The sequence below is a fragment of the Dendrobates tinctorius genome, unplaced genomic scaffold (genome assembly GCF_039654945.1).
Source record: "Dendrobates tinctorius isolate UK_male_01 unplaced genomic scaffold, ASM3965494v1 ptg000062l, whole genome shotgun sequence".
Taxonomy (NCBI): Eukaryota; Metazoa; Chordata; class Amphibia; order Anura; family Dendrobatidae; genus Dendrobates; species Dendrobates tinctorius.
Window position 1 is genome coordinate 33,340,942 of NW_027361730.1, and position 12,497 is coordinate 33,353,438.

Sequence of the window (12,497 nt, forward strand, 5' to 3'; positions counted from 1 at the left end):
CATCAGCAAGCGATGGATGCTACTGCGCATGCGCCGGTGACAGTTTTGCTATAGTTTAAATTTTTTTATTTTTTTTTTAAAGACCACAATATGAACTGTGCAAGTGCAATATGTAAAATAGGAGGCAGGTCACTGAGGGATCAGTGACCTGTCATTTAAGCCCAAGTGGATGAATATGAGAACAGAGCATCGCAAGGAGACCCCCCCCACAAAACTGAAAATAAAGATTAAATAACCACAAGACTGATTTCATCATCAGGTATCCTTTTAATCAGTAGAATGGTGCCGAGCTGGCTCAGTCTATAGGTTACTGTGCACAATCCTGATGACAGGTTCCCTTTAAGAGACCATATGGGACCATCATATTGTGCTTTGGGACCACCACATGCAGACACTGCAATGCTATGTATGGATCCCCTCATCTGTCCCCTATCTATGATATACTGTGTGATATCTTGATGCTTCTTTCTCCCATGATGGGAAGGCAGGAAAAAAGGTGTTGTGTTGACAATGACTGTAGCCATGTTACATAATTGGTTACATCTTAGATGTTCATAGAATCGTAGAGTTGGAAGGGACCTCCTGGGCCATCTGGTCCAACCCCCTGCTCAAAGCAGGATTTGCTAAATCATCCCAGTCAGATGTCTGTCCAGACTCTGTTTGAAGACTTCCATTGAAAGAGAACTCACCACTTCTCGTGGCAGCTTGTTCCACTCATTGATCACTCTGTCAAAAAGTTTTTTCTAATATCTAATCTGTGTCTCCTCCCATTCAGTTTCATCCCATTGCTTCTAGTCTTTCCTTGTGCAAATGAGAATAAAGTTGATCCTTCTACAATGTGACCTCCCTTTAGATATTTGTAGACAGCTATTAAGTCTCCTCTCAGTCTTCTCTTTTGCAAACTAAATAATCCCAAATCCTGCAACATTTCCTCATAAGACAGGGTTTGCAGACCGGTCACCATTCTGGTTGCTCTTTTCTGAACTTGCTCCAGTTTGTTGATGTCTTTTTTAAAATGGGGTGCCCAAAACTGGACACAATATTCCAGATGAGGTCTGACCAAAGAGGAGTAGAGGGCAATAATGACTTCACGTGATCTAGACTGTATGCTTCTGTTAATGCATCCTAGAATTGCATTTGCCTTTTTTGCTGCTGCATCACACTGTTGACTCATATTCAGTCTGTGATCTATTAGTATACCCAAGTCTTTTTCACGTGTGCTGTTGCTTAGGCCTATTCCTCCCATTCTGTGTATGTTTTTTTCATTTTTATTGCCCAGATGTAGTACTTTGCATTTTTCCCTGTTAAAAACCATTCTGTTAGTTGCTGCCCACTGCTCCAGTTTATTTATATCTTTTTTAATCCTCTCTCTTCTCTAGTATTAGCTATCCCTCCTAGCTTTGTGTCATCAGCAAATTTAATCAGTTTACCCTCAATTCCTTCATCTAAATCGTTGATAAAGATGTTGAACAATACAGGGCCCAGGACAGAGCCCTGTGGTACCGCACTTGAGACATTCTTCCAACTGGATGTGCAGCCATTTACGACCACTCTCTGGGTCCGATCACTAAGCCAGTTATGAATCCACCTAACAGTTGCCTTGTCCATTCCATACTTAGTCATTTTTTCAATAAGGATTGTATGAGAGACTTTGTCAAATGCTTTGCTGAAGTCAAGATATACTACATCTACAGCATTTCCTTGATCCACCCAATCAGTGATTCCGTCATAGAAGGAAATTAAGTTAGTCTGACATGACTTATTAGTTACAAACCCATGCTGACTCTGTTTAATCACGTCATTCTTATCCAGGTACTGACATACATGTTGTTTAATAATTAATGTTATTAGTGTTTACTAATTAATGTTATGTCACTTGACCTGGCCATTAGTATTCTGCATCTATCATGTAGAGCTGACATGTACCTGCCTCACTCCTCAGGTCTTGAATGACACCTGGGTTTCCTTTCCATCCTGGTCAGAAGATTCGACGTTTGTAAGTTCTAAGAAGACTCAATACGAGGAGCACATTTATCGTTGTGAAGATGAGCGGTTTGAGGTAAGGGTGCTACATCTACTGTAACGAGTGTGCGAAGTGTCTGCTCCGTGCTACCCATCCTTTATAGGTAGAGGCTCCTTATCATGCGGCTGACGTTCTGCACTCAGTGATCCTACTAAAGATATGCATTTCTGCAGAGAGAAGCCCTCCCAGTACTTATCGCCTGAACCTGTATAGTGTAAGTGGGATAATATACTCGCCAATTGCTCCAGCGCCACTTTAATACTCTTCTGAGTCACGTGACGGCGATTCTGACCAGTCGGATCACACTGAACTTAATGGCCCTGATCCACAAAAGCCATTTATGCCAGGATTAACTCTTGAGTTGCATAAAAATTGTGTGACTTTTGGCATCTTCCTGCCAGTTTCACCCAACCCTGTCAAAATGTGGGTCAGGTCTGCTGACGTGTGTGCGTGCGTGTACGCGTGACATCACTCCTCCTCCCCTTCTGGGTGTCTACAAAAGGATAATGGAGGAGGAAGTATAGGGTCACAGTGCGGAGCCATTTTAGATACAGACTCTATTACAAATTATTAATTCGATACACCGCTCAGCAGACTGTCACACATGATGGGCTTAGGTTCCCAGCTCAGCAGACGCACACATGATCGGCTTAGATACATAGCTCAGCAGACTGTCACACATGATGGTCTTGGATACACAGCTCAGCAGACTGTCACACATGATGGGCTTAGATACACAGCTCAGCAGACTGTCACACATGATGGGCTTAGATACACAGCTCAGCAGCCTGCTTTGCAGATGTAGTAAAGCCTCATTCAGAATTCCCTGCATAACCGACATCTGCATGAGGCTTTATACTGACTAAGCAGAGCTCAGTGTTCAGACCACGCCAGCGTGATGATTACACTGCTGAAATCAAAAAACAGAAACGGGGCGCACAACCTGTGCAATATAATATGCAATATATAGAGGATAGGTGCCGCTACAGTGGAAATAACAATGAGAACAAAAAAGAGAAAAAAGCACCACTGCATAACAGCGCACACTAACCCCATATAAATTTTAGAAGTTTATTGATGCAAAAGAGTTATACATAAAAACAGATAAGAAAACACACAGGCATCCCACAATATACAATAATAAAGTCTAAAGCACACAATCATATGTGATGTAATTTGCTTATCATAACTAATCCAACCACGTAATGCCTCTATAACCTACTGTTGGGCTCATGAGGACCATTAAGTACTACCATTGTTCAGTAAATAAAATATACTATATAAATCCATCCCTGCTAACTGATATGGAAATATAGGCCATAGTAAGCCACCAAAGTAATCCCCAGGGTGCTGCAAACACCCTATAACAGAGTAATATCCAAAAGAAGCCCAATCAATATATATACATCCCTATAATAGGGTAGTGTCCCAGGATGGACAAACTGAACAATGTGAATATAACCCCAGCAGGTCAGAAAGCATAGTAGCCTGACGAAGCTGCACTTGCTGCAGCGATACGCGTGGGGTATGGTTCTGGGCAGGGCGCCCACTTATTCTGATCCTTACTATGCTTTCTGACCTGCTGGGGTTATATTCACATTGTTCAGTTTGTCCATCCTGGGACACTACCCTATTATAGGGATGTATATATATTGATTGGGCTTCTTTTGGATATTACCCTGTTATAGGGTGTTTGCAGCACCCTGGGGATTACTTTGGTGGCTTACTATGGCCTATATTTCCATATCAGTTAGCAGGGATGGATTTATATAGTATATTTTATTTACTGAACAATGGTAGTACTTAATGGTCCTCATGAGCCCAACAGTAGGTTATAGAGGCATTACGTGGTTGGATTAGTTATGATAAGCAAATTACATCACATATGATTGTGTGCTTTAGACTTTATTATTGTATATTGTGGGATGCCTGTGTGTTTTCTTATCTGTTTTTATGTATAACTCTTTTGCATCAATAAACTTCTAAAATTTATATGGGGTTAGTGTGCGCTGTTATGCAGTGGTGCTTTTTTCTCTTTTTTTGTTCTCATGATTACACTGCTGTGCTCTGGACACTGCGATGACAGCAGCGGTGAACCTGACACTGTACAATAGTACAGGTTACCGAGCTGTTCTCTTCTGGAAGAAGTTACTTCTAGACTCCTGGTCTGAGCAGTGAGTAAAGCTGCGGCGGTCACGTCTTCCAGTGGTAACAACAGATTGGTAGCGTGGCATTGGTAGTACAATGTCAGGCTGCCAACATGCTCACCCTCTGCCCAGACCTCTTGTGTGTAAACGCTCATATCTGACCACTTTGTGAGCTGTGACAGGGAAATTGTAGCTCCGCTCTAGACTACAATAAAATGGCACCTGCCTCCCCCCACAGCTGTGAACTGGACAGCTCAGGGGGTGTGTCCAGGTCACAGTGAAGACAGCCACAGTATAGGAGATGTGATTGGACACAGACCGCCATCTCTTATGGCCTGGGGCTGCCATATTAGTAGTGCGTAAATGCAGTGCTCCGACACCTGCAAATAAAAATGGCAGCCACCAGAGGCTGCGGAAAAAAATACATAATGTTAAACATTACCTATATAGTGTTGTGTTTTGTTTCTTTTTAAAGAAATGATTTGTTTCTGGCTTACTGACCAACGTGATGTTAAAATAACAAAATCTGATGTTACTGGCCGTCTTGGGTCCAGCACTTGTTCTCCACTGCTGCAGCCAATCACTGACCTCAACAGCTCTGCCTGTGTAGAAGTTATAAGCTGCTGAGCTCAATGATTGCCACCTTTTTTTTTGTTGTTGTTTTGTCTTCTCTCCATCCCTGGTTTACTCACTAGTATCGGGATAGTCTACCAATGTTGTTCTTTCAGTAGTTCGGGTTATCCCTTACTTGTAACCACGTTCCTGTGTCTCTAGAGCCATAGACCTGCTCTTGCTGATATTTGTGTTTGATCTGCTATAGCTTGATGTTGTGCTGGAGACCAATCTGGCTACTATTCGTGTCCTGGAGGCAATTCAGAAGAAGCTGTCACGATTATCTGCAGAGGATCAGGCGAAGTTTCGTTTGGACAACACTTTAGGGGGAACATCAGAAGTCATCCACCGCAAGGCCCTGCAAAGGATATATGCTGACAAGGCCGCTGATATAATAGATGGCCTGAAGAAAAACCCAGCTGTTGCCGTCCCAATAGTGTTGAAAAGGTTTGTAGTATTAGATTGCATGTCACACAACTATAGATCCCGTGTAGTACACGTATTGAGTGTACTCTTACTTGCCGAACACCTTCTTCTTGCTGATGCATCTATATTTGCCTTGTTTCTTCTGTTGTCCAGGTTGAAAATGAAGGAAGAGGAATGGAGGGAAGCCCAGCGAGGCTTCAATAAGATATGGAGAGAACAGAATGAAAAGTACTACCTGAAATCACTAGACCACCAGGGTATAAACTATAAGCAAATCGACACAAAGGTCCTTCGCTCCAAAAGTCTTCTGAATGAAATTGAGAGCATCTATGATGAGGTTAGTATCCTATAATCACAGGCTTGTTAGCTGCTAATTAAGGCAACACTCCTAGCTGTGGATATACTGCCTGATAAGTACAAGCTGGCATTGTCACCAGGGCTGTGGAGTTGGTAAGCAAAACATCCGACTCCTCAATTTCCCTGACCCCCCCCAACCCCACAGCCCTGCCTCACTACTGAGCCTGTACATAAAGTGCAGCACAGATCCTTAGATCAGGAACAGAACAGACATTTATAGGACATTTCATAACTTTCCCAAATTCTTATGAAAACATTTACAGCCCATCCTGCATTGTACTACTGAACCCAATTTATTATATATTCTAGGAGTCGGTCCATTTTATGTCGACTCCACCAACATGAACATAGACTCCGACTCTACAACCAGGGCTGTGGAGTCGGTAAGCCAAACCTGCGACTCCGACTCCTCAATTTCCCTTACACCGACTCCGACGCCCACATATATTACTTATATTTAAGTGAAAAATTTATTGTAGTACAATGTGAACATCAGACATTTAATCATTTCTATGATCCAATAATCAGGATATTTAGATAGAACATAATATCTATTTATTGGAATACAACTTTAGAACACAAAAAACTGTAATAAATTGTAAATATGTAATACACTGTATACATGTATACGGCACAGACCAAAGTTTGGACACACCTTCTCATTCAAAGAGTTTTCTTTATTTTCATGACTATGAAAATTGTAGATTCATTCTGAAGGCATCAAAACAATGAATTAACACATGTGGAATTATATAATTAAAGTGTGAAACAACTGAAAATATGTCTTATATTCTAGATTCTTCAAAGTAGCCACCTTTTGCTTTGATTACTGCTTTGCACACTCTTGGCATTCTCTTGATGAGCTTCAAGTGGTAGTCACCAGAAATGGACTTCCAACAAGATTGGGTTCAGGTCTGGTGACTGTGGAGGCCAGGTCATCTGGCGTAGCACCCCATCACTCTCCTTCTTGGTCAAATAGCCCCTTACACAGCCTGGAGGTGTGTTGAGGCCATTGTCCTGTTGAAAAATAAATGATGATCCAACTAAACACAAACCGGATGGAATAGCATGTCGCCGCAAGATGCTGTGGTAGCCATGATGGTTCAGTATGCCTTCAATTTTGAATAAATCCCCAACAGTGTCACCAGCAAAGCACCCCCACACCATCACACCTCCTCCTCCATGCTTCACGGTGGGAACCATGCATGAAGAGTCCATCCGTTCACCTTTTCTGCATCGCACAAAGACATGGTGGTTGGAACCAAAGATCTCAAATTTGGACTCATGAGACCAAAGCACAGATTTCCACTGGTCTAATGTCCATTCCTTGTGTTCTCTAGCCCAAACAAGTCTCTTCTGCTTGTGGCCTGTCCTTAGCAGTGGTTTCCTAGCAGCTATTTTACCATGAAGGCCTGCTGCACAAAGTCTCCTCTTAACAGTTGTAGAGATGTGTCTGCTGCTAGAACTCTTTGTGGCATTGACCTGGTCTCTATTCTGAGCTGCTGTTAACCTGCGATTTCTGAGGCTGGTGACTAGGATGAACTTATCCTCCGCAGCAGAGGTGACTCTTGGTCTTCCTTTCCTGGGGCAGTCCTCATGTAAGCCAGTTTCTTTGTAGCGCTTGATGGTTTTTGCCAATGCACTTGGGGACACTTTCAAAGTGTTCCCAATTTTTCGGACTGACTAACCTTCATTTCTTAAAGTAATGATGGCCACTCGTTTTTCTTTACTCAGCTGCTTTTTTCTTGCCATAATACAAATTCTAATAGTCTATTCAGTAGGACTATCACCTGTGTATCCACCAGACTTCTGCACAACACAACTGATGGTCCCAAACTCATTTATAAGGCAAGAAATCCCAATTATTAAACCTGACAGGGCACACCTGTGAAGTGAAAACCATTTCCGGTGACTACCTCTTGAAGCTCATCAAGAGAATGCCAAGAGTGTGCAAAGCAAAAATCAAGGCAAAGGGTGGCTACTTTGAAGAACCTAGAATATGACATACAGTATTTTCAGTTGTTTCACACTTTTTTGTTAATTATATAATTCCACATGTGTTAATTCATAGTTTTGACGCCTTCAGAGTGAAGCTACAATTTTCATAGTCATGAAAATAAAACGCTTTGATTGAGAAGGTGCGTCCAAACGTTTGGTCTGTACTCTGTGTGTGTGTGTGTATGTGTATATATATATATATCTATATATATATCTCTATATATATATCTATATATATATATATATATATATATATATATATATATATATATATATCTATCTCGGCTAAGATAAGGCCTAGATCCTCAGGCTACATCATTCACACTATGGGCGTAGCCAGGATCAAACCTGGGGGGGGGGGGCAGAATCTCATACTGTTCCGCAGAATTTCATACTGCACACCTCAGCTGCTGCAGAACCTCATGCTTCACACCCCTACACTTGAAAATAAAGCCTGCACCTTAAGAAGATGTGGTGATGAATGCAGTCTATTTATTCCAACTATCAGTTGATGATGTTACTGAAGACGAGCAATGCCTGTCCTGGGCGTCCTTTTGGGCAGCTATGAGGTGTACGTGACTGGTGCTAAAAAAAAAAGGAGTGTTAGTCTGTGTGCTATCCGGCTTTCATTCTTTTTGGTACAGATATGATATGGAAAGACGGATATGGATATATGGATAGAGCAGATTTCTAATCTGCTTTTGCTATTGAAAACATTATCTATGAGCTCAAAAACCTTTCAGGTGATGCGGTTTTTAAAAAGCTGATCTGCTTTTGCAACTGAAAAACGTATCCTCAAAAAACGCTGTGTGTGCATGTAGCCTTAGATCAGGAATAGAACAGTCATTTATTGGACATTTCACAACTTTCCCAAATTCCTATGAAAAAATATTCAGCATATTCTGCATTGAACTACTGTACCCAATTTATTATATATTTTAGGAGTCGGTCCATTTTATACAGACTCCACCAAAATGAGCACCGACTCCACGACTCCGACTCCACAGCCCTGTCCACAACCCTTGTTTTCACCCTACTATCTAATATGTGAACTCGGTCTTCTACTTGAAAAGACTGCCACAGAACTGACCGCAATGACTTAAAGGGGTTATTAGTCTCCTAGTCGAGAGGGGGTGGGGCTGGTGACGTCACTTCTACAGATGTCTACCAGGGTACATGCGCAGTACCTACTGCTCTAACAGTTGGCATGATTGACTTCTATGGACATGACACCGGCCCCACTCATCTCCTGATTAGGGTATGGAGCTGGATTATCCCTTGGATTTCTTTATGTACTCCTCATTAAAAGAGACCACATTGGGGACTTTTTTTAATACATGGACCTTTTGCCTGGCCAGTTTTTGGTCTTTTTATTCTCGCTGCTCACGAAGTATTCTATTGTTGGCTTGTTTTGTTTTCCCTTCAAATTTTCTATACGGTTTTATAAATATAGACCTTTTTATTTAGTACAAGGCAAATTGCACATTTTTAGTGAAATATCTTGCAAAGAAAAGCTTCAATAAAAAAACATGCTTTAAAATAAAAAAAAAAATGCCCTGAACATGTCCAAACATTTCTGTATCCTTAAAGGGAAGGTGCCGTGTTTTTTCATAAAAAAAATATTGTCCCCTAAGCTTGCCTCAGTGGTGTGTATGTGTTTTTTGTTTTTTTTTTACTGTATTAATGCAGCCACTCGGGGCTGCCATCTTACCTTTCTGGCTGCTGAACGACACTTTCCATGCTCATTTACGGCAGTCCCTGGGCATAAGAGACAAGAGTCGGCTGCCGACCCTATCTGTATCATTGCAGCAGCATCATCTGTGAACTGGGCACACGCCTCTGTGGGCAGCTCATTTCACAGCTGTAGGTGTGGCCAGGCGCCATTTTATTAGAGCCCAGTGCTTTCCTTTTAGCTCCATTTACACTCTATTGCAAGCCCTGGATGCTGTACTGTTCCAGCATAAGGGCTTGGATGTTCACTCTGCCCATACCAGCTGCAGGAGAGGATACAGGACGAGCTCCTGGAGACCGAGCTGCCCTTCCAAAACACCTGATCAGCTGCAGCCCCTGCTCTTGAAAAACATAGGAGGAGCTGCTCCCTGCTCTTTCAAAACACTTGGCAATCTGCTAGACATCTAATCCTCTCCTGTGTGATACTGACTGCTGAGCCCTGTATCTAATCCTCTCCTGTGTGATACTGATTGCTGAGCCCTGTATCTAATCCTCTCCTGTGTGATACTGATTGCTGAGCCCTGTATCTAATCCTCTCCTGTGTGATACTGACTGCTGAGCCCTGTATCTAATCCTCTCCTGTGTGATACTGATTGCTGAGCCCTGTATCTAATCCTCTCCTGTGTGATACTGATTGCTGAGCCCTGTATCTAATCCTCTCCTGTGTGATACTGACTGCTGAGCCCTGTATCTAATCCTCTCCTGTGTGATACTGACTGCTGAGCTGTGTATCTAATCCTCTCCTGTGTGATATCGTCTGCTGAGCCATGTATCTAATCCTATCCTCTATGATACAGTCTGCCGATCCGTGTATCTAATCCTCTCCTGTGTGATACTGATTGCTGAGCCCTGTATCTAATCCTCTCCTGTGTGATACTGACTGCTGAGCCCTGTATCTAATCCTCTCCTGTGTGATACTGACTGCTGAGCTGTGTATCTAATCCTCTCCTGTGTGATACTGTCTGCTGAGCCGTGTATCTAATCCTATCATTGTGTGATACTGCGGAGCCGTGTATCTAATCCTCTCCTGTGTGATGCTGACTGCAGAGCCGTGTATCTAATCCTATCCTGTGTGATACTGTGTGCTGAGCCGTGTATCTAATCCTATCCTGTGTGATACTGTGTGCTGAGCCGTGTATCTCATCCTCTCCTGTGTGATGCTGACTGCTGAGCCGTGTATCTTATCCTATCCTGTGTGATACTGTGTGCTGAGCCGTGTATCTAATCCTCTCCTGTGTGATACTGCTGCAGGAGAGGATACAGGGTGAGCTCCTGGAGACCGAGCTGCCCTTCCAAAACACCTGATCAGCTGCAGCCCCTGCTCTTGCAAAACATAGGAGGAGCTGCTCCCTGCTCTTTCAAAACACTTGGCAATCTGCTGGACATCTAATCCTCTCCTGTGTGATACTGACTGCTGAGCCCTGTATCTAATCCTCTCCTGTGTGATACTGACTGCTGAGCTGTGTATCTAATCCTCTCCTGTGATACTGACTGCTGAGCCGTGTATCTAATCCTATCTATGATACAGTCTACTGATCCGTGTATCTAATCCTATCCTGTGTGATACAGACTGCTGATCCGTGTATCTAATCCTATCCTGTGTGATACTGACTGCGGAGCCATGTATCTAATCCTCTCCTGTGTGATACTGACTGCTGAGCCCTGTATCTAATCCTCTCCTGTGTGATACTGACTGCTGAGCTGTGTATCTAATCCTCTCCTGTGATACTGACTGCTGAGCCGTGTATCTAATCCTATCTATGATACAGTCTACTGATCCGTGTATCTAATCCTATCCTGTGTGATACAGACTGCTGATCCGTGTATCTAATCCTATCCTGTGTGATACTGACTGCGGAGCCATGTATCTAATCCTCTCCTGTGTGATACTGTCTGCTGAGCCGTGTATCTAATCCTATCATTGTGTGATAGTCTGCTGAGCCGTGTATCTAATCCTCCTGTGTGATACTGTCTGCTGAGCCGTGTCTAATCCTATCGTGTGATACTGTGTGCTGAGCTGTGTATCTAATCCTCTCCTGTGTGATACTGACTGCTGAGCAGTGTATCTAATCCTATCCTGTGTGATACTGACTGCTGAGCTGTGTATCTAATCCTATTATGTGTGATACTGACTGCTGAGCTGTGTATGTAATCTTATCCTGTGTGATACTGACTGCTGAGCTGTGTATCTATTCCTATCCTGTGTGATACTGACTGCGGAGCCGTGTATCTAATCCTCTCCTGTGTGATACTGAGAGTTGACTTGCATTGGGGTCGGGTTTCGGACGAAACTCTGACCTTTTCTTGCCCTAGTCGGACCAGTTTCATCCGACTCAAATTTTGTTTCATGAAACCCGATCCGACCAAAGTCGCTCAACAGTGTATTTCAGGAGGGCAGTGTGCTGCTCTATGGGGGGCACCCTGTTCGGTGCCAGGGATTGTACATAGTGTGTGGTGTTTTATACACATGGATGGACCGTCTGCTCCACAGAAATCCAGGAAACATTTCTGCTGATTGGTGACCTGTTCTGATCCAGACTTTACATGCAAAGACAGTCAGTAACTTTGCAGGCCCCATCAAAATGGCTGCTCACTGTGTTCCTAAATGTCATCCTCTCTTTTCCCTTAGCAAACACCCAGAAGGGGAGGAGAGGAGTGACACCACACCCATGTCAACAGATTCCGCCCATAATTACTGCAGGGCAGTAATGTGAGCTAGTTGTACACTAGGTTTTTGTGCCAAATTTCAGTAGTTGCTCCCCCTAGTGTTAACAAGTGGAAATGCCAAACTTTTTAAAATTATTTTTCATATTTTACAAAATTAAAAACAAATGATAATATTTTTTAAGAAAATGTAAACATTAATTCTTTACATTTTTTCAATTGCTGAGAAAAAAAATTTTGGATGGCACCTTCCCTTTAAAGCTTATTTTAATGCATGTGTCATTATTGTTATCACTATTTCAAAGTGTAAGTTATAGCATGAAAATGATAATTAGAGAATTTCAGAGATTGAGAAAAGATTAAAAATCCACAGCAGATGGCGACCGACCTGCTTCAGATTTACCATCCTTGCTGCGGGTCAGTTTCCGTAGGTTTCTTGCAGGACAGATAATTGGCAGCATGTGTACTGCTATGTTTTAACATATCCCCAATCTTGTCCGCTTGGTGAATATTAAGTTACCACTGGATTAGGGTTTTTG

The 12,497-nt window shown here is 42.7% G+C and overlaps 1 protein-coding gene across 5 annotated transcripts in view; it reads left to right on the forward strand.

The window, feature by feature from the left end:
* The window catches only part of SIN3A (SIN3 transcription regulator family member A), a 67,342-nt gene that overhangs the window by 36,691 nt on the left and 18,154 nt on the right, over positions 1–12,497 (forward strand). For all 5 annotated transcript variants that reach the window (XM_073579498.1, XM_073579497.1, XM_073579499.1 and 2 more), the window contains exons 12-14: positions 1,943–2,059; positions 4,991–5,229; positions 5,362–5,545. In XM_073579498.1, coding sequence (XP_073435599.1) covers positions 1,943–2,059; positions 4,991–5,229; positions 5,362–5,545 — 540 coding nt within the window. The remainder of the gene's footprint in view (positions 1–1,942; positions 2,060–4,990; positions 5,230–5,361; positions 5,546–12,497) is intronic.